A 23,484-nucleotide genomic window follows, 5' to 3' on the forward strand; every position below is an offset into this window, starting at 1 on the left:
ACCGTCCTGCCGGATATATCCAGATTGACGCTTTCCATGTGTAGAATTGTCCGCCCATTATTGGAAGCAACAAAGGCGGCAGGCGCAACATACAGGTGGGGACACCCGTTCCACATCATCCTTCGAAAGCAGGGAATGTCGTTCGCTGTCCGCTCTCCCGACGATCTGGAGGAAGCATTCCGGTTCTTGGAAACCTCGCCGGTGCGATTACCAGACTGGACCGAACCACCACCACCTTTCGCTCCCAGAGGAGGCCCGTCTCCGGACTATGGGTCCCGTCAGCCAATCAGACCTGGAACAGAGCCACCTGACCTTTGACCTTTGGAACGTCGATCTCCACGCAGAGACAGAGGGTCGGGATCCGTTGACCTCCATCCTCCTGGACGACGATCGCCGCGGAGGGACTGAATGTGCACAGCTGCCTTAATGTGGACGTTTTCCTGGACTACATTTTGCACTTTCCTTATCTCTTTTTCCCACAGGGTTCCTGAAGGACTGTCAGGAACGCATGGCTGGAACTGCCTTACAGCTGGTTGTATCACTGTGGGTCAAGGGGGCGGGCGGATACACACCGGTTGGGGGAGGCTTAAATAAGTTTACCTGCTTTAATAGTTTTACCGGCCCAATCTGAGTTTTCACATAGGGGAAGGTGGATACTGGGAATGTTAACCGTTAATAGGGTGAGTCCGGGGCTCCAAAGCAATTTGGTTAATTGAATTTTCTAGTTGATATTTTAACTGTTGTTACGCTGTCTTTGCACTCCGGTCTTTCCTTGTTCCCTATTAGGGTTCCGTGTAGCTGTGTCGTGTTTGAGGTTTTCCGACGGGCGACACAGCTCGCGTTGAGTAGTGGAGAGGTATTGTACTCCGACTTTAGAGAACTTGCTCTGCACACAAGCTCTTTTTCTTCTTTCTCTCTTTTTCTTCCTTTCCTTTCCCTCCCCCTCGGTCCACTCCGGACATTTCAGTGGCCATGTCTGACATTACGGTTGTCTCCCTAAATGCACAGGGTCTGAATGTTCCGGAAAAGAGGTCCTCCATTCTCCGTCTCCTATGGAAACGGAAAGCACACGTGGCCTTCCTGCAAGAAACTCACTTCCGGGCAGACAACATCCCAAAGATTACAGACTCCAACTACCCCGCGGGGTATCATAGTGCGTCTTCTGACTCCAAGACCAAGGGAGTCTCCATCCTGGTTTCCCGCTCCCTACACTGGGAACACGTGGACACCTGTGCAGATGAAGCGGGACGGTACCTTTTCGTAAAGGGTAAGTTGGATATCGCACTGTACACACTGGCCTCATACTATCTCCCTAACTCTGGTCAGGTGGCCTACCTGGACAGGGTTTTGAGGGCTCTGGAAGGCTTTCTGGAAGGTACCTTAGTCATGGGGGGGATCTAAATGTCACCCTAGACCCCGTCTTAGACACGTCACGAGGACACTCCTCCCTACCCAGGGCAGCACATCGTCGTATACGGCGATTGCTGCATGAACATCAACTTGTGGACACATGGCGAGTTATGCATCCCTCAGTCAAAGACCACACATACTACTCGGCGCCACACAACTCCTATTCCAGGTTGGACTATTTTTTCCTACGCCATGCACATCTTCCCAGCCTGACATCATCCTCCATAGATGACATAACGTTATCTGACCATGCCCTTATTTCCCTCACCCTAGCACGCCCATTGGCCCATCCCACCCCCTGGCAGTGGCGACTGAATGAGTCCCTCCTGCAGGATACGACAGTGGTCTCTGAAGTACGCCGAGACCTGGTGGAATACTTTGATAAAAATGACACACCGGGGATGGACCCGTTCTGTATATGGGAGGCGCATAAATGTGTGGTGCGAGGTTCCCTTATACGGATGGGAGCCAAACTCAAGAAAGAGCAGACGGCTCATCTCAGAGACCTACTGTCACGCATACACAAACTGGAACAGTCCCACAAGATAACACAGGATCGGTTACTAGGGGCAGAATTAGGGCAATTGCGGGAGCAAGTGCGATCACTCTGCCTTGCTAAGGCGAAGGCCACACTAGTCAAATGTAGAAGGCATTTTTATGAATTCAGTAATAAGCCCAGTAGGACATTGGCCCACGCCCTCCGGAAAACCTGTTCGGGTACATACGTACCGCACATCACAGGTGCCCAGAATAAACGACTGCAACTCCCACATGACATCTCAGAGACCTTCCGTGCCTACTACAACTCTCTCTACAATCTCCCAAAGGCACCCTCCTCACAGGACGGCGGTAGCCAACGGGAGAGGATCGAGGAGTATCTCCGATCCTCTGGGATGAAATCCATCCCACTTGATGATCTAGCAGCCTTGGAGGCCCCTATCTCACCGGAGGAGTGGTCGTGGGCACTGAGGGACTCACCCACGGGGAAGGCCCCGGGACCGGATGGCCTGTCTCTGCCATACTATAAGACCTACTCAGAAGTGCTCGAACCCCACTTTATCCGGGCCTTTAATTTGCTAACCGAAGGGGGCTCCATTCCCAGGGATACACTGAGGGCACATATCACGGTTATACCCAAGGAGGGGAAGGACCAATCCCTATGGCAGAGTTATCGTCCTATTTCCCTACTGGATGTAGACTTGAAACTCTTTGCCAAGATTCTGGTATATCGGTTGTCTCCACTCCTTCAAACCGTAATACATACTGACCAAGTGGGTTTCATGCCCTTACGGGAAGCGAGAGATAACACCACACGGGCAATTAATTTAATGTACCAAGCGGCAGTCACGTCACTCCCCACTTGTTTTTTGTCAACGGATGCGGAAAAGGCTTTCGACAGGGTCAGTTGGGACTTTATGTTGGCCACTTTACGACACATCGGAATAGGGACTCATATGATGTCCTGGATCTCTGGTCTCTACTCCTCCCCGTCAGCTCAGGTCAAGGTCAATGGACACCTCTCATCCCCCTTCACGATTACTAACGGCACGCGCCAAGGCTGCCCCCTGTCGCCTCTGATCTTTATTTTATGCCTGGAGCCCCTGCTGTGCCATATCCGCTCCAACCCGGACATTACAGGATTGGACCTGGGCGGCAGAGCCCATAAGGTTGCCGCCTACGCGGATGATCTGCTGTTTTTCCTCACAGCCCCTAGAATTTCCTTGCCTAACCTGATGGCGGAGCGGAGTAGATACTCGAGATTATCCAACTTCAAAATAAACTACCAGAAGTCGGAGGCCCTTAACATCTCGTTACCACAGACTCTGGTCGCTGATCTGTCGGAGTCCTTTTCTTTCAAGTGGGCAAGGGACTCGCTTAAATACCTGGGAGTTCGGCTTCCCGGTGATCTATCTCGCCTTTATGCGGTGAACTTCCCTTTGCTTCTTCAACGTATAAAGGCGGATCTAGACACCTGGACGTCGGGCACATTCACCTGGTTCGGTAGGTGCGCGATTTTAAAATGAACATCTTACCACGGATTTTGTATCTCCTACAGGCCCTACCGATACATATCCCACGCCCATTCTTTCAGTCTCTACTGTCCCTAGTGCACAAATTCATATAGGCAGGGAAACCAGCACGTATCGCCCGATCGTTGCTATTTCGTGTAAAGGGGGAGGGGGGCATTGGTCTCCCGGACTTTGTCTCCTATCACCACGCCTCCCACTTGACACGAATCCTAGATTGGTGTCCGGCACGGAGGGATGAAAGAATGGGTGTCCATGGAACAGGCGTTTACATCCATCCCACTGCAGGCCCTGCCGTGGTTGGGCAGACATGTTCCCAGGGTTGTGCGGTCCCACCCGACAATCGGTCCCACCCTAGCAGTCGCAACGCGGGTGTTTCCTTGGGCGGAATTCTCGCCGTCCCCCTCCCCGCTATTTCCGATTTTAGGCAACCCGGCATTCCCACCGGGACTGGATAGTGGCCCATTTCAAGTATGGTTGCGGGCGGGTAAGGGGCAGGCCCTACAATTTCAGCAGGAGGGGAGGTGGATGACGAGCGATCAAATACGAGCTCTGTCGGATCCGGTCTCTTTCTCGGCGTGGCAGGTTACCCAGTTGCGACATTTCCTGATGTCCATTGAACATCCTGGAGTGCAGCAACAGGACTGCTCCGCGTTTGAACTCCTGTGTACAGGCACGATCCGACATGCTTTGTCCAGAATCTATGGGTACTTGATCTCGCCCCCCAATTTGCCGCCACCTTCGTACTTGCGTAGCTGGGAGAGGGACTTGGGCGAAACATTCACCCCTGAACAACGAGACCGCCTGTTCACCATGACGCATAAGTCCTCCATGGCCAGTAGATTTCAAGAGGCAGGATTTAAGATATTATCCCGTTGGTACAGGGTACCTTCCAGATTGCATGCTATGATCCCGGCGGCCTCGCCACTATGCTGGAGATGTGGGGATCATGTGGGTACAATCCTGCATATTTTCTGGGACTGCCCACTCCTGACTGGGTTCTGGTCCGAGGTGTGGCGTATTTCCGCAAAGTTCACGGATTGTCCTCTCCCGCGATCTCCGGGCCTCTTCCTGCTTCATTTGTGTGAGATCCCACTGCCCTTGTATATGCTGGGTGAGCTGGAAATGAGTCTCCGCGGGCGCTGCTGCACTTCAATGGGACCGAAAGGACACAAAGTTCGGAAGAGTAATAGATGATATACGGGAGAGTGGATAATAAAAAATTGAATTTATTGGTGATATGACTACGCGTTTCAATGCCGCACCGGCATCTTCATCAGGTCAAGGTTGATGACCTGATGAAGATGCCGGTGCGGCATTGAAACGCGTAGTCATATCACCAATAAATTCCATTTTTTATTATCCACTCTCCCGTATATCATCTATTACTCTTCCGAACTTTGTGTCCTTTCGGTCCCATTGAAGTGCAGCAGCGCCCGCGGAGACTAATTTCCAGCTCACCCAGCATATCCTTAGCTGTCTTTTCATTTGAATTACCGGTCTCGAGTCCTGGCAGCAGCAGCACCTTTATCTCTCCATTGCTTTTTTATCACCGTGACCAGGTTAGTATCACTCTTCTCATCCACTACTTTATACCTGGTTAACCTGCACTATGTGGCGCCGTGTTTTCTGCTTCATCTCACTGCCCTTGTATAGACGTTCGGTAGTTCGACATCTGGTAAACGCGGCTAGGGCATGTGTTCCTGCACTGTGGAGACAGTCCTGTCCGCCGACGGTGGGCATGTGGTTCGGCAAGATCCTGGAGATCATGAGAATGGAGGACCTCACGGCATCAATGAAGGGGACTCATGCCTCCTTCCTAAAAACATGGCGTGAACGGATTCGTTTCCAAACGACCAAGGAATATAAAACCATCATGGCCTCGTGCATCCCCGTCTAGACACGGTATGTCAGGTCAGCTCCTCCCCCCTCCCCTCTTTTTTGTTTTCTCCCCCTCATTCCCTTCTCTTTCTTTCCTCACTATTTTTGTATTTTCTTCTTTCTGTCCCTGCATCTCTCTTCTCCTCTGATGCACCTGTGCGCACTCAGGATATATCATGCACGGCTGCGGGTTCAGAGTGCATATCGGAGATTCCTTAATTAACTGTATTTAGCGACATGGTACTTTCAGGTGACCCCATGTACTTATGCGGGGCAGATAACTGACCAGTGAAACGTAGACTGTTTTTCATTGCCTTTTTTCGCACTGTGTTGTGTATATTCTGTACGATTTGTAATATAAAAATCAAAATGACAAATAAAAGAATTTATAAAAAAAGAAATAGGTCACGGGCACAGAAAAAAGTGTCAGGAAAGAGCAAACATCAATAATAATATGAACAAGAGAGAAAAAATTAGGTCCGCTCACCACAATGAAGTCTGGCTGCCACGTTCTGTGTTGATCGGTGCTAGCGGACAAAAGATCTACCTCGTAGGTAGGCAGGTATCCATAAGCATAGAAATGGGTTCGGCACAAAATGCAGTTCAAATTCAATTCTATTGGTAACAAATGTAAAACTAAATAAACTAAAATCCCGGGTGAAGGCTTATGCGTTTCGAACCTGTTGGTAGGTAGCTATGAGTAAGAACCAACAGGTTCAAAACTCATAAGCCTTCTTCACCCGGGATTTTAGTTTATTTGGTTTTAAATTGGTTACCAATAAAGCAGAATTGAATTTTAACTGCATCGTGTGCCGGACCCATCTCTATTCTTATCAGTAATAAAAAGCAATGGAAGGAACGTAATATGTCTTAAGACAAGAGGCCATTGACCTGGCACTTGAACCTTCAGTGATGTGACAACTGTGGAAAGACTTCTACTCTCCAGAACTGAATTGAACTGTGGAGGTAGAAATCCAATAATCCAACACATTTGGAACAAGAACTGGAGCAACAGAATGGAGAATGCACTAAGAGGACACAACATAGATGTGGAAATAAAGCTCCAAGCCCATAGCTGAAGGGCATAGATAAATTTGTTCAGGCGAATGATTCCATCGTTTTCACATCTGATCTCAGAACAAAGTTTAAAGGGGTTTTCTGGATCATAAACATTGATGGCCGTCAGTGTTTGATTTGTGGGCTCAGCTCGGTGGCCCAATGGTTAGAACTTTTGTTTTGCAACACTTGGGGTCTTGAGTTGGAATCCAACCAAGTGCAACATCGGCATGGAGTTTCTACATTCTCCACGTGTTTGCGTGGGTGGTCTCTGCTTTTTCCCAAACTCCAAAAACATACAGACGGGTTAATTGGCCCTCTATGAAAAAGTAAGCCTTATTGGGGGCAGAGACTGATGTTAATGTGACTCTCACTGTATAGCTCTGCAGAATAGATTATAAGCCCAAGGGGAAAAAAAAGTGGGTCTGATCTCCAGGACCTCCACCAATCAGCAGAATGAAGGGTTATTTACGGCACTGTAACCTGGTAAACAATGAATGGGCCACGGCGCATACTAGACAAACAGCTGTACCTGTGGAAACGATGAATCGCTGGAGTGCCGCGGCCCTTCTTGTTGATGATTGGCTTATCCTCAGGATAGGCGATCAATATTTAAACCATGGAAAATGCATTTAAATTGAGGTTTAACTTGAAATAATCTCACGTTTAAGTACATTTACTATGTAACGACACCTTCTGAAATAATCACTAAAATAAAATTTTCTTACCTCGTATTTGGGAGGAATACGAGCACCAAATCCAAGTGCAGAGAATCTCTTGTCACTGAAAAGAGGTAACAAGCAAGAGTAAGTATGGCCATAAAATACAGGTGTTGTCTTTACCTTACGACAATTCATCATTTTGGGCATGCAATTCTGCTACTGTAGCTTCCCATTCTCAGAGGGGTACAAATGGCATTCATAATACATAGGAAAATTCACACAGTTAAATGGGCAACTGGATAAGAGTCTACTTTTCCTAATACCTTCGAATGGTCAAACTATATGATAGGTTGAATTATTGGAGGCCAGATGTCCAGGATTAGTAAAAACATGGCTGCTTTACTCTATAAATAGGGCCACATCTGTCCATATATTGGGTGTGGTATTGCAGCTTAGTCTAATTCACTTTGATGGAGCTGAGCTGCAATACCAGACACAACACATGGAGAGGTGTGGCGCTGTTTGTGAAATAAAGCAGCCATATTTTTAAAATCCTGTACAACCCCTATAGTCAGCAGTCGCAACCAACCAACATTGTCCTGGGTGCCCAAAAGCCAATAATGCATTGGAGCCAAAATGACATCATTGTAGAATAGTTACATAATGAGTTAGAAACATAGGCATGCACAAGGGTGCCAGGTTGGCCCAGCCGTACGTTATATGCACTGTTCATTTGTAGTATGTAGTATTAAATATAAAATATTCTAGCTCCCCTGCTCGTCAGAGTGTGAGCTCATCACCCAAATGCTCCTCATCTATCTTACATACAATACATGCGTGCACACCATATTTCATTGCACACATTTGTGGTTGGCTTCTGTACTGACGTGACGCATATAATGCAGAGTGATTTAGAAGCATGTAAGGTGGATTCCTAAAATAACAATTTTGCCCCAGGTCACTTATCATATGTGAAGTCGCAGACAGATAGTACAAACACAGAAGAAGGGGTGCTGAACACCTGTCATAATCTTGGCAGATTTCTCCCACAGCAACTAAGGCCTTCAGATACTCGTTGGGCTGGTAAGGGTTAATATAATGAAGGGAGCAGCTATTTCGGGGATCTCCGTTGGATGCTGTGAAGTCTATGGCAACCTTTCGAGAAGAAGTAGAGAGTCGAGCATGTTAGTAAGTTTAGGAGGCAGCCATGAAGGTTCACCATATGATCAAGATGGAGATGTTGACTACATGTAGCAAATAAATAGTCAAGTAACAGATGTAGAATTAGAGGAAATCTCAGAGGTCCAGACAGATGTGTTTCCTAACAGCTAGTGAACACAAGATTTTGCCACTTGTATCTCTCTCCTATCTGGTGGACTCATAAATTCAACAAGATGGCAACCGTATGGCTTACGTAACCCTAAAGACGAAAAGCAACATGACTATCTCACCAAGATATTCCAATATTTTCTGGGCTGGCAACGACTGGAGTCACCTTCCCCTTGCAGGTAGACAGAGATCTATTTATGGGGACCCCATGGCAAAAATCAAAATGGGCCCATTTTAATTCACACCATCACACTTTTGAGGGCTTGATGCTTGAGAAAAAGGCTATGTGACCCTCTAGCCACCTCCATTGGCTTTTGAGAAGAAAAGAGAAGGGGGGGTGGAGATAGCCTAAGTTGGGTCTTCTCTTCCAGGGGCCTCAACACAGATGCAGAGGCTCTGGATACATTTCATCAAGACTCCCACATTAGGAACAAGGCAACACTGGAAGTTACAAGATTGTCCTCTCTCCTTTTCTATAATGCGCCATGCTCATGGGTGTAGCTATTAGAATAGCACGCTAAGCAGCTGCTATAGCTATCCCAGCTGTGATGGCCCACCCTCAAAGTTGAAGGAGCCTAAGAGATGATGAAGAAGAAGAAGAAGAGGCAAGAACTATTGAAATGCAGAGCATCAAGACACTAGGAAGGAAGACAAGACACGTGGAACAGAAGGAGGACCAGATAACCATAATTTTTCTATATCTTGAACACTGCTGATGGTGGTCATTGAGGATTTTTACTAATGGGTCCCATGGTGACTTGTTGGGCCTTGGCCATACTCATGTCTGTACCTCTGCACATTGACCAATAGCAGACAATGGGAAAATACAGAATATACAAAAAGCAGATCACAAAGGGGGTACTTACTGTAAAGTGAATTTGACAGCCACCCATGATATAATCAAGGAAGGAATAGACTCTGTGTATCTGTAATAAATCAAGAGAAGACATTAAGAGCCGGAATATTTCATAGACCAAGAATTCAGCGAGATGTTTATGGGATCAGCATTGAAGCCCTGGGATATGGCCCTGGCTTGATGTTCACGTACAATAAAGTAGTAAAGTAGCAAATCCTGTCATATCCTGTCACTCTTCAAGAATTAATATTATAGTACAGGATCGGTTCTTTCATCTTTTATTCATCCATGTCCCCAATGTGCCCTGCGTACATCAAGCTTGAGAAATAGAACAAAAATGGCGTTGAGAAGTTACCTTTAGATCAGATAATATAACCACCCCAGAGTTCTTGTAGTTTCTTTTCTTAATTTTGTATTTAGGATTTACACAGTCCCATTGTACCTGGAAAGAAGAATGAGAAAGAAACTTCAGTCTGTCACATAGCAATACCCTAATGTAGTAAACTAGTGGGTGCAAAACCATTAACCGTGCACCCCCCAGAAGTCTAGTTGGGGTGGTTGGCTGGACAAGAGATCACATGAATGGCTCCATGACTCATTGAGAAGAAAGGTGCCATTTTCTTGGTCAAGTAATTCTTCTCTTAGACCACGTCAGTTTGACCACTTGTAGCAGCAGATGCTGTAGTTTGGGATAACCCCTTGGAGGTGCTGGTTTATTCAGTTCCCTAATATACTAGTATAGATTAACCACTAGGTGAACATATGCTAGCTATTATATACACTATAAACTGTAGTACAAAGAAAATTTACAGAGACCCCATAAACAAGGGTGTACATAGAATAGAGGCAGATCATGCAGCTGATTTTGGGCACTTGCTTGGGTCCAACGCCCCTTGCTTTTGGAAAGAACCTGTACAGTACTCCCCTCTCTAGAGGAACTGCATTATTATCAAACAATGGGATAAGGAATTGACCCATGGATCATAGAAAATGGTGGAGGGGGTCAATAAACACATGGTCCTTCTGTCCTGGGGGGCAAAACCTGGCACCATAATGCAGCCCCATGGAGATCTTTTCTAAGGGGCCCTTCTATTCTTCATATGTCAATGCCCAGATCCATCATGTCATCCTACAATGAGTTGGAAGTGACAGGCCTCTATGATGTGTATTTTATGTGTTTTTTTGCTGCAAGTTCAGAACGGTCTGGGTTAAATCAGGACATAAGCCACAACTAAATTTCCATTTCAAAACCATCATCCCTATTTTCCACGCTCCTCCGCTCCCTGTGAATTCTATCTCTTTTTCTCACCTTGTTCCCACCGATTCCTTTCTGCATCTCTTCAAAGGTTGCATAAAATTCTCCAATAAAATCATGTTTTCCGCGGGAGTCATAATCCCAGACTAGGCACTGGAGGAAAAGAGAGGGGGTGGGTTGAAAGTGAGATAAGAAAGAGAATGAGGAATTAGTGGAGAAGAGAAGAGATGAATGGGGGTGGGGGTGGGAGACTATAATGACATGCAAAATGCAAGGAAATATAAATTTCAGTGTATACGAATAATAAAATGATGACTTATAAGTCCTGGGGTCAGGTAAATCTCTTACCCTGAGCTTCCTCTGCTCCTCACAGCAGCACAGAGAACTCAGGGACACCTTAAATGGCTCCCACACGGGGTTCAAGTTATTTTTGACAACCTAAGCAAAATGAGAGATTACATATGGTACACAAGCTGGAAATTTTCATTGGTCATTTTCACATTCGCACCCTCGGTAGTTTCCATCAGTACCAAACATTTTGAAAGGAGCGATAGGGCGCATACCTGACCTCCACTCCATTCAACACTTCCTGGCAGCAGACTTGCAGCTGGGGGGGAAGGGAGGAAATGGAACTCTGGTTCTGGCGATTGTAGGGGTCCCAGTGGTCGGACCCCTACCGATCTAACAGTTATCACCTATTCAGTGGATCGGTGATAACTTCTTGTGACCAGAATACCCCTTTAAGGCATGTTCATTGGTCATTCTCACATCCATGCCATGGTCACTGGTCATTCACACACTTAAATCCACAGGGTTTAAATAGAGAGTACGAGATTACCAGTATTTTATAATCTTTTATAGTGATATCAATAACAATATCAATAAATGGATCTCTCTTTTTTTCCCCTTTTAGACCACGAGCCCAAAAAGATAAATAAGATTTTTTTCTGTGGATTTACACAAGCAATATAGATAGTATTGCGTGATTGCATACAGATTATCAGCCGGGATATTCAAATATAATGGAGTATGATCATATATAGAATATATGTTAATGAAAACCAAAATAATAAATTTAATATGTATAATAAAAAGTAACACGCAAAATTAAATCATGAATTAATGTATTTGGGTCTATGAACAAAGCAATTTTTCATTTAGATAAATGTAATAGTAGATTGGTTTAGTATTATTTTGCATTAATTTTGAGGCTATCTACTACGATTTTTGTTGTAATGTTTTTTTGTTAATTGTTTTTATTTTTAAATTGTTTTTCCATGAATGTGTTAATTTTCTTAGCTTGAGCTGTTCATTAGAATTGTGAATTGGATTCATGTTTGTTTATATGTTAATTCGGTCATGTGATTGGAAATGTTATTATTTAAATTGATTTTCTGTATTCATTAGGACTACTTCATTAACTACTGAGAAAGGCTGAGTGTAAGCCGAAACGCGTATGAAATAAAGAAAACAAAGCAAAGAGTGTGTGCTGGGATTTTCTACATATTCACACACTTAAGGCATTTTCATTCTCATACTTAAGGCATGTTCATTGGTCATTCTCACACTTAAGGCATGTTCATTGGTCATTCTCACACTCACAAAATGCTAATGATTCACTCTCCATGGTAGGTCAAGGCTCATTGGTCACTGATCAAACACTGAAGCCACTCTTTCATCATTCCTACACGTCATTCTTATGGTCAAGCCACTTACATTAGCCATTCACACACCTAAGCGAGACTCTATAGTGACTGGTCAATGCTCATTGGGCTTTCTCATGCCCGAGACATGGTCACTAATCATTCTTATTCTTAATCAATGCCAATGATTCACTGTACACGTCCATAGGTCAATGTTCATTCTTACACTCCAGCCACGTTCTTTCATCACTCCTACACTAAGTGCTCTTTTTTCATGCTTACATAGAAGTCAATATCACTCGTCATTCTTACACTTCAGCCACTCATATTAGTAAGTCACACACCTAAGAAAGAGTCAATGGTCACTGTCACACTGAACCAATGCTCATCGGTCCTTACATTGATGGCTAAAAATGTCGTAGTACTTGTCCTCTACTGTATGTCATTCTCCAGTTTAAATATTCCTCACCCATTTGGTGCATTCACACCATACCACTTCCTCCAATCTTACCTCGGTCCTATATACCAGCTGTTCGCTTTGGTCATCGTTTACTCTGTAGATTTCTAGAAATGGATCTGATTTGCTAAAAAGGTCCTAATGCAGAAAAAGAAGATTCCAGTCATGCCCCAATAGATTTTGATTATGATTTAGTGAATATGCATTAATATAAACATTGGTGAAGTTGCTCTGTTACATTACGGATAAAAATCAGGTTATTATTTTTTTGTACTTGTGCTCGTGACTTTATTTTGGTGACATCATTGGAATAACACCATAGAACCATCTACCCCCCTCGTGTTGTCATCCTTCACTACATGCTGGACAAGGTTAAAGAATTATGCGACTGCCTGACCATGGAAATACACCAGCCCCAGTGTCCAATACTTTGACCACAGTTGGGGTTATATCCAAAGTTCAGTCTTTGTTCATATGGACCATTGATCACTGGGACGTTTTCAGAATGGCCTTAAAATTCATGTCCACCTTTTAAATTTAATTTCATATTTAGGACCCCAATTCTATGCTGATTAATATCATAGTATATCTTTATAGACGCTACTGGCCACCCATTGCGCAGGGAATTGCAACACAGCCCTAATTAAGTTAATGGAACTGTTTAGTAGTTTCCTGTACGTCGGGTGGCCAGTAGCATCGCTGGGCAAGGAAACTCTGCAGAGGAGCCGAAATCCAAATATTTACTCTAAAGATCGTAGTGGGTCCCAAAGGTTAGAGCCCCACTGACCAGTAAGTCATGACATATCCGAGCGATAGGCCATCACTTACCATAGTCGGAAAATCCCTTTATTGACCTTTTATTAAAATCATATATTCCCCATATGAGCCTATCATTTTAGTAATATCCTATTTCCTATATCAATATACTGCAAGTCTGTCTCCAAAAAGGAGGTTGTACCCTGTGCCTCTCACCTTGTCATCCAGTTTCTTTGCGCAGAATGCCAGCTCCACGTATCCATTATTTCCAGAAATTTCTTCCGAAATGACCTATGGGTAGGAGCCAATATACCAATATGAAGAACATTACATTTCTGAGACAAGAAGATTGAAAACTGAGCTCTACCAAGGAGCCAACCAGACAGATGATATGACCAACATTATCCCAGAAAATTCCATTGATGGTGCCATAGATTGACCCAAGATCTGTTGACTGTATATGATTTGGGTTAACAGGATTATGACCAAATCCAATGCCGAATACAAGTATTGGATTTAGTCATTTAGCAATTAAATTAAAATAAGTGATGAGCACATTATTTGGTTGCCATGATGTATAGGAGACAATAAACCCAACTATCACAACATACATACGCCACGTGGCCAAAAGTATATGGACACCAGAACATTACATCAAAAGATGCTAATTGAGCATCTCAATCTAATACCATGGAGATTAACAAACACTTCACTCCTTTCCACAAGTTTCAGACTAATATTACAATGCCGGATGAAAGCCACTGAGATCTTCAATATGGCCCATACTACTTCAAATAGTTGTCTATGGAGATTGCATGGCAATGGGTATGGTTTAAATGGCGGAACCCACTGATTAAGACTCTGTTCACATCTGCATCTAAGGCAATTACGTCAGATTTTGCAGCAAGAACAACAGTGCTATTTTTGCCTTCAAAGCGATGAAAATCCATGAAAACATCTTATGGACCTCATTATGTCAATTGGGCCCATTGAGTGATGTTGGAATCAGTTGTACGATGGTTCCAGCATAGCGTTGTGGCTTCCATTGTAACATTTTGGAAATGCGGGGGGTGACAGCCATTACAGTTACTATTGCATCTCATGTGTCCGGAAGAGCAAATCTATCTAGTTATGCAACACTACAGGACAGAGGATGCATCACTGACTAGATAGGTTTGCTACCCATGAGTGTAGGAAGACTTCTTGGCAAGCCAGTAGAGAGGAGTAATGGCAGCCATATTGTCCACCACCCATGTTACTCCAAACAAGCTCAGAACTTAGAAATGGAGAGCACAGCTGACGTTAAGATGCGGGTGGTGGATGGTGTATAGATGTAGATCCCAAAACAGCAACAATAATGAAGAATGCATCTCACCAATGGACACTCATATTTATGATAAACAGCTCGATTCCCCAAGTTCACTTTAGCCAATGCTAGATATGGGTGAATGGGTAAATTTAAATACTTGATTCAATTCCACGGTGTTAAGTTATGGCTAAAGATTTGGAACTTGATCTGTGAATCTCAAACCTGGGGATGAATCCATTTACAAATTTTGCCCAATGTCTAAACATTGCGAAATAAATTGTACAGCAGCTCTCACCGTTATAGTGGATTTCCCAGCATATTTCCCATATTTCAGGAAGAGGCCTTTGGTAATCCTTTTCTGTGCTACAATCTAGTAAAAGGACGAGGACACAAAAGTATTCATGATATTAAAAAATAATAATACAGTAATATTTCAGCATGCAACTGGTATACTCAAGGCGGGATTTTCTGTTTACACAAGAGGCCAATGTCTCAGGTCTGCCCTATACAAAAGACCACCTGTCATGGATGCAACCACCAGGGTAATAGGTATTGGGGTCCATCCAGGGGTCGGGGGCAGTTAGTAATAAATGTGAATGATGTAGGGGTAAAAAGTGCAACAGAAAACTAAATGTAGATCATCAAAAGACCAAGGAAAGACACATGGGATAGAAAGGAAACCAAAATAATCATAGTCTTTCAATGCCATGAACTCACTTGCTAGTGAAGGTGGTAATGGTAGAGTGGGGCCCCAGTTTTGCTATGTTTAAAAGGGTTGTCCAAACTAGAAAACCCATTTTGAGTATATAGAGAGAGGAGTCCACTAATCGGGAAACCCAAATCTATCAGATACAAACAGTGTCTTTCACTCTGGAGGTCCCCCACACATTGGTGCATTACATGGAAAGCCTATTTATTTGAATAATAACTGTGTAATGCTTAATTTCTCATGTGGCGGCGCTGTAGAACAATTCAGCACTTGATGCCAGGTTCCCCAGAAGATTTCAGATGATCAAAAGGGATCTAAGCAGCTGGACACCCTATGATCACTTTGTTACTGGGGAAACCTTCTAAGAAAAAGGGATTGACCAAAGAGTACAACCCCTTTAATTGTCACCTCTGGTGCCTGCACCTCAGGATCAGGGCTGGATTATAGGTCATTCAGTAGTGGTCTATTTTTAGATGAAATTCCCCTTTAAGACCAAAGACTTTTAATGGAGAAGAAAGGGGGTTTACGAAACAACATCCTGGTTGATATTCACACTGTATTATTAGGACCCTATTGCGACGTGGGTTCTGCACTTCAAATGCCATTTTTAGGTTGAATTTTGCCATGACTGCTACAATACAGAGCGGGTAGTTTGGAGTTAAATAGTCCAGCATTATAGAGACATCAAGCCTTGGAATAGGAAATAATAATGCATTAGTGGAGATGTTTGTACAGTGGATGCACAGGTGAAGAGGAGTAAGTGCAAGGTATAAGTGGTTTTGTATGGATTGTGGAGAGGACAAGAGGTTAGTACAATGACAGCTCAGAGAAGAATGACGTAAATGGAGGAGAAGATGAATGAGTGGGATAGTGGATGGTTCAGATAATACAAAACTTTGGAAAAGCAGCTGTGTCCCCAGGAGATGCTCAGTTTTCAAAACCATGCCAAGGCCCACGATGCCCCTATGAAAAAGCTACAAATGTACAAACTCTTGTCTGTCCCTACCTGGGGCTATTAAATTATTGTGTATCAGGCTAAAATGTTCAGAAATAAAGGGCATAGACTGTCTTTAGAATATTTCAGGAGGGGAAGGGGGTCTTCACTGACCACCAGATAACCCAGAGTCAACCATGTTGCCCCAAGGCTGGATGTAAGCATTACATGATAGATTCCCTCACAGCCAATCAGAAATCAACGAGTCTACAAAGGTAGACGTCACCATGTGGTCTCTCTTCAGGGTTGGACTTGCCCACCAGACGATTCTTTATTGGGCCCAGGCTCGGACACAATACTGGGCCCCAAAGGTCCAGCAGAAGTCAACCCCATTTGGCACTGACTTTAAAGCAATCACTTGCCACTAGGATCTATTTCTTATGGGGTGGTTCACAAATAACCTTTTAGACCTTACTGATGACATGTCCCGTGTGTACAATGAGAACAACAAAGATTGCAATGCAATTAAAGATGGACGGGCACATGTTCTGTATAGATGGAGAGAAGACCTTCAAATAAATTTCCTCTAGTGGGCCAGTCCAACCCTGAATGTCTTATTAATGTAATAAAAAAAACTCCCATATTAGTCATTCTAAAATGATCCATTATGTTTACCTGTCCCAAAGTAAGTTCCACTCCCCCCAGGAAGTCATCATCCCTTGAGCCGATGCTGCAGTGTCCATGGATGTCATAAGCCTCAAATCGCAGCTTCTGAACCTCTTCAAAATAATAATCCACGGTAAACACTTTGGAGAAGACAGGATTTAAGTTGCTCTTTATGACTTCTGTCCGGTCCACCTGTGGGGGGAAGGGCAGAGGTTAGAACAAGGATGAGGAGTGGGATAATGCTTCGGAAAGAAATAGCCTGATTGTGCCGCTCCTTGCAAATTAAAGGGGTTCTCCAGGAGTATACAACTATGCAGAATTTCACACTATAATAATAAAAATAGTACCGTGCATTTGATATAAAATAAAAAATTAGAATGCAGTAACCACTGCTGTATTTTCTGTAATGAACGGCTACATGTGGGAGGGACTACAGTTTGATTGACAGCTCGTCTCATGTCTGGTTATGACACAGCCCAGTGCTGGGAGATCACTGTACACAGATTGAAGTACTGTAAAAAAGCATCTTTACACGTGTGTGTGATCTGTTACAGTGCTTACAGCTGTGTACACATAGTACTGCAGGTGTATATACTATAAAATGGACATTAAAATTAATTTACTAAAACCGAGAAAACCAAAAATAATTCAAACATATAATAACCGTATTCACTGTGGGATTCTAAATCCTATTGATTTTAATGGAGGACTACACCTGCACCGCCATTCATTAAGATCCTCATTATTCTAAAGATTAGTGGAGGTCCCAGCGCCTGGATCGCCCACTGCATGGACATACGGTTTGGCAGATTTACATGTCATAATAATTCATTACGAGGAAAATGCCCTTAACCAAAGGCTTCTATGGACTGGGAGGAGGTCACATCAGTTTGGTTTAAGAGGACCTGTCACCTCCCCAAAAAAACTGCAGTTGACATCTCAGTCAGGGTATGTTCACACGGCCTATTTACGGACGTAATTCGGGCATTTTTGCCCCGAATTACGTCCGAAAATAGCGCCTCAATAGCGCTGACAAACATCTGCCCATTGAAAGCAATGGGCAGACGTTTGTCTGTTCACACGAGGCGTAATATACTCGCCGCTGTCAAATGACGGCGCGTAAATAGACGCCCGCGTCAAAGAAGTGACCTGTCACTTCTTGGGGCGTAATTGGAGCCGTTATTCATTGACTCCAATGAATAGCAGCGCCAATTATGTCCGTAATTGACGCGGCGTTCAAGCGCCTGCACATGCCGTTACGGCTGAAATTACGGGGATGTTTTCAGGCTGAAACATCCCCGTAATTTCAGCCGTTACGGACGCCCTCGTGTGAACATACCCTTAGATTACAGGCGCCTCACAGATTCTAATGTTTTTTCTTTTTTTCTTTTAGCCTTCACCATTCCTGAGATATCGGGGCCGTTAGTTCTGGTGTCTGATATGCAAATGGGGCCGTTGACTGTCAAGTGGGCGGTTACCCCTTATCAAGTGACAGGTGTTACCCGCCCACTTGACAGTCAAAGGCCTCATTTGCATATCGGGCACCAAAACTAACGGCCCCGATAGCTCAGCAACAGTGGGGGCTAGAAAAAAAAAAAGAAAAAGCAACAGAATCTGTGAGGCACCTGCAATCTAACTGAGATGTCAACTGCAGTTTTTTGGGCAGGAGACAGGTCCTCTTTAAGGAATTAGAGTACATAACTAGGCAGATCCAGGGATCTGGTAAAGTTGTATGGCAAGTTGTAATGACTATATTAGACTGCTGTGACCCTCACTGATCACTAGGACAGGGTACCCCCATCACTCCCCATCGGGGCATCTTGGTGCATTATATGGAGTGGTGGTCAAGCATACCTGGCTATTTCTGTATCTAGCATAGAGTTGTTTGGTTCGGCAGCAGCCATGTTCGGCCACCTCTCCATTCAACTCCTCTTAACTCTGCCGGTCCTGGTGAGGAGACAGGGGTGTACCAGTTCTAGTGATTGTGGGGGTCCCAATTGTTGAATATAATATCCTGTGGATAGCTAGTTATTGTTATTGGTGGGAAAACCCCTTTAAGAGGCGGCAGCAGTCGGTCCATGTGTTTAAAAGGAGCCCAAAGGCCCCTCTACCCGATAAGAAGGCACCAGTATTATAAAGGGCACATAGTAGATGGGGGGACCTAAAAAACTGATTTTGCATTTGTGCCACGGAGCTTCAATTTCGCTTCTGCTCGTAAAATAATCATGATCGATGTGCGTTTTGTGATCTGCAGTAGTCTAGAAGCAGCAGGGAAGACATATAGGTTTTAATATATGTCAGGCAGTACCGACGCTGCAGTGAATGTTCTATGTATGTGGTGAATTTGGCTGGCGAGCATTAAAAGGGCGCGAGAAGCCCCAGGATTTAATTATTCTTCCCAGAACTGTACATGAGTGAGGCGGCGGTGAAAGAAGAACTATTAGCTCTGGAAAATAGCAGGACCCAGTCTGTGATTATAGCGATGCATTATACCGGGACTGCTGTATTACTGGGGACTATTTCATTAATTCCCTTAGTGCCAGGATCACATCTAGCAGGTAATGTCAGTCCGACCAGTACCTGTAATGTATTTAATGGGCTCATAGATGCGGTTATTTGCATTCAAATCATTTATTGCTTTTACTTCATTATTTCCTTATTATGTATTCAGAACAAATATAAATAGATTTTATTAGGATTGTAATGGCTCCCATCATAACTCATCGCCTCCATTATGTAAAAAAAATAAATACAAACCAAATACGGGAAACCAAGTACCAAAGCAAAACAGCACATAGCAAAAAAATTCTTAAACAGGAACGGTTCGCCTTTTCCGACATGTCTATTTTAGAAAATACCTGTAATCTCCATGAAAAAAACAATTCTGAAAATATTATTTTAGAACTCTGCATTGTGCCATTCCTCTGTTATTCCTCCTAGAAAATTACAAATAAATTGACAACTGGGTGTTAGCATTTCCCTTGTCCATAGGGCGTATCCCTACACTAACAGCTCTGATTGGACAATTACAGTCTGTGTAAGGACACACCCCAAACTGGTAACAGCTAGTTGTCACTTTGTTTATACATTTCTAGGAGGAATAGCAGAGGAAAGGCAAAAAGAGAATTGTAAGAAAAGCTGCTTCGGAATTTTTAATTCATGATGAATACAATTATATTCCAAAACAGACATGTCAGGAGAGGTGACGGGTCCTCTTTCAAAAATATAGGATTAAAAATTACCACCTTGTTTACCACATCTTTTCACCTCAGTGGGTCAGGATCCTGGCAAAAATCAAACTGGGCCTCCGATAATAGTGCCACGTTTTGCCACCAAACACAAAAGGGCCTGGTGTTTGTTTTCCCCTCCACCCCCATCAATTCCCCACCGTCGTATTCTCTAGCAATGCATTTCCTCTGGAGAGGGGGGCTCTGCACAGGTTCTCGACATCGAATAGCGAAACCAGGAGTGTACCCCCTCTCTCCAAGAGCCCCATATCAACTGAATGGTCTGCCTACATGGTACAGAATGCAGCCCCAGTGTGGGCACATACAATGGTTATCCAATTGAGTAGGCAGAAATGGTTTTTAAAGGGTAACTAAACGTTCAGAAATTTCTGACATGTCATAGTGACATGTCAGAAGTTTTGATCGGTGAGGGTCTGAGCACTGAGACCCCCACTGATTGCTAAAACGAAGCGGCAGAAGCGCCCGGGTGAGAGCTGAGCCACTTGGTTTCTGATCGCCTTTTCTCAGAAAGCCGAGCAGTTGGTATATGGACTAATAAACTTTCTATTGAGCACGCATACCAATTCCTTGGCTTTCCAAAAGAAGCCGATGAGAAACTAAGCAGCTGAGCGATCACTAGAGCGCTTCTCTTGCTTCATTTTAGAGATAGTGGGGGTCTCAGTGCTCAGACCCCCACCGATCAAATCTTCAGACATGTCAGAAATTTTCTGAGAGTTTAGTTACCCTTTAATTACTTCATTGACAAGAAGCAGGAATGCTACTGTAATAAAAACAATAAGATACAATATAGTAGAAATAAAAAACTGAAACAAAATCAGAACCGCAGTACAATTATCCCTAAAGTATACTACATGTATATCAAAATAAATGTAAAATAATGGTAAACAAGTTACATGATTTAAATTGATATAGTACAAGTTATAGAATAGTTTTTTCTCCAATTTGTGCATGTTTTAGACCTAATAATGTTATAAAAGAAAAAAAAAATGGCTATGACGATGCTACAAAATGTACCCGTCACAACACAGATGAAAAACCCACTACGATAACCTAAGAAATAACATAAGAGATAGCCGCTACACCATCAAATTTAAAGTTGAGTGGCAGGAATGATTGCGGCACCTCACACCCTAAACTGGGGCACACCGGCCCCCAACTTGCCTGCCCTTCTGCAGCAAAGTCTGGCTGTCCTTAAAGAGCCAGCAGAGATGAATGTATTGCCTTGTAGCAATGATGTTTAACGCTCGGCATCCTGCTAAGGGGGAGTTCACACAGAGTTTTTTGCAGGCGGAAAAATCTGCCTCAAAATTCCTTCAGGAATCTTGGAGGTAGATTTTGACCTGACGGCAGAACACTTGCCGCATTTTTTTGCAGCGTCCATTGCGGTGTTTTTCGGCCGCTGCCATTGAGCGCCGCGGGTAAAAAAACACAGCTTTCTCTGCCTCCCATTGATGTCAATTGGAGGTCAGAGACAGAAATGCCTAAAGAAAGGACATGACGCTTTTTTTTCCCACGAGCGATTTTTCACATTGAAATCAATGAGATTCTATTTCGAACATCTTTTGTCGCGGTTTCCGACGTGGTTTCCGCGTCAAAAACAGTGCCAAAAAACTCTGTGTGAACTCCCCCTAAGGGCGGGTATTTTTTATTTGAATCCACAGCCAATCTTGCACATGCTCAGTTGTAATAAATGAGTCTGTGTAGTCATTGGCTACAGTCACTCACATGACATATTTTTGTCCATTTACATATACTCCAAACCTGGCTTGTAATAAACAGCATGTATTAATATAAGACATTAAATACATTACAATGATTCCTATATACACGCACCAAAAATTTAAACAAAAAGCGACAACTTCTCTTTAAAGGACCAGTGTCACGGAAAAAAAATGTTTATATCAATTTGCTTTTAGTGTTTTATTAAAAAAAATATTTTTATTTGTGTGTTTGTGTTTAACTTTTTTTTTTTTTTCACTTTTTCTTGTCCATGGGGGCTGCCATTTTTTTTTCCATCTCTGTATGTGTCGATTAACGACACATACAGTCATGGAATACGGCACATACAGTCCCATAGTGAATGTGCATGGGGCCCGTTCCATCCACTATGCTGTACGCCGTCTGTGTGGGAACGGCGCATGCGCCGCTCCAACACAGTCCAAATTGAACTGTGCGACGTCCGGCGCCATTTTCTTGTGGACCGGAAGTCGCGGCCGGACAGTAAGATTACTGCTTCCGGTCGCGGCTTCCGGACTTGTGCACTTGGAGCGGAGATAGCAGACGGAGCGGACGGACCGGAGGGAGCGGCGGCGGCAGGAGCAGGTAAGTTAGGTCTGTGTATGTTCGTGTTTTACTGTGTGTTTACTACTGTATGTAAACCTACTACACTGTGTGTTAGCTCAAAAAATGGCGACACACAGTGTAGGAGGTTTGACCGTTCAACCCCCTCCTTTCTCCCGGCACTAGCCAGGATAAAGGAGGGGGGATTCTGAGAGCTCACTAGAGCGAGTGAGTTTTCTCAAATTTTGCAGCATAAAGCAATGTGGTTGCTTTACCACATGCAATGCTGCAATTTTGGGAATTGCTCCATCTAGTGACCAGCGCTGGGAAATGTTATAAATTAGAATCTAATTTATAATATTTCCTGACTCGTGAAAAAATTTTAAAAAATTAGAACAATGTCTAATCACCTGTACACTAACTGTTTAACTAAAAAAAAAAATATATATTTTTCTAGCGACACTTTCCCTTTAAAAGGGAAAGTAGATACCTATGTGTATAAGACCAAAGTATTCTATACCAAAGGTGCTTCTGTAGGACATAGTAATGATAATTTATATAGCGTCAACTTATTCTGCAGCGCTTTACAATTGGGGAAGTACCATATTTAACATAATAGTAAAATTGTAAGAGCTTACAATCTAAATTGAATGGCAAGAGGGACACAATAGGCACTGAAACAATCCCGGCTAGACTACTGTAACACCCTTTATTGTGACCAACCAACAAATAGAATAACACCTCTCCAATCTATCCTTAGCTTTGCTGCACGGCTCATCTACTTCTCCTCCTGTTCCTTTTTTGCCACCGCTCTCTGCCAACCCCTCCACTTGCTGCTCATCACACAAAGAATCCAATCCTTACTTTAACCTATAAAGCCCTATCCAATTATGCCATCCTAAATTTTTTCTCGAATTTATAGATACCACGCCACACACAACCTCCCCTCTAATACTTTGATCTCCTCCTCACACTCGCATACAAGTCTTCTCTTGTGCCTTCACTA

The 23,484-nt window shown here is 43.7% G+C and overlaps 1 protein-coding gene across 1 annotated transcript in view; it reads right to left on the bottom strand.

Moving 5' to 3' along the window:
• The window catches only part of CPNE7 (copine 7), a 52,806-nt gene that overhangs the window by 15,512 nt on the left and 13,810 nt on the right, over positions 1-23,484 (bottom strand). Inside the window, exons 3-12 of the mRNA XM_075838581.1 lie at positions 16,960-17,142; positions 14,937-15,011; positions 13,549-13,623; positions 12,631-12,714; positions 10,825-10,914; positions 10,531-10,629; positions 9,577-9,663; positions 9,232-9,291; positions 8,058-8,191; positions 7,103-7,157 (exon numbers count right to left, since the gene is read on the bottom strand). Of these exons, the coding sequence (XP_075694696.1) occupies positions 7,103-7,157; positions 8,058-8,191; positions 9,232-9,291; positions 9,577-9,663; positions 10,531-10,629; positions 10,825-10,914; positions 12,631-12,714; positions 13,549-13,623; positions 14,937-15,011; positions 16,960-17,142 (942 nt within the window). The remainder of the gene's footprint in view (positions 1-7,102; positions 7,158-8,057; positions 8,192-9,231; positions 9,292-9,576; positions 9,664-10,530; positions 10,630-10,824; positions 10,915-12,630; positions 12,715-13,548; positions 13,624-14,936; positions 15,012-16,959; positions 17,143-23,484) is intronic.

This window comes from Rhinoderma darwinii, chromosome 9 (genome assembly GCF_050947455.1).
Source record: "Rhinoderma darwinii isolate aRhiDar2 chromosome 9, aRhiDar2.hap1, whole genome shotgun sequence".
Lineage (NCBI taxonomy): Eukaryota > Metazoa > Chordata > Amphibia > Anura > Rhinodermatidae > Rhinoderma > Rhinoderma darwinii.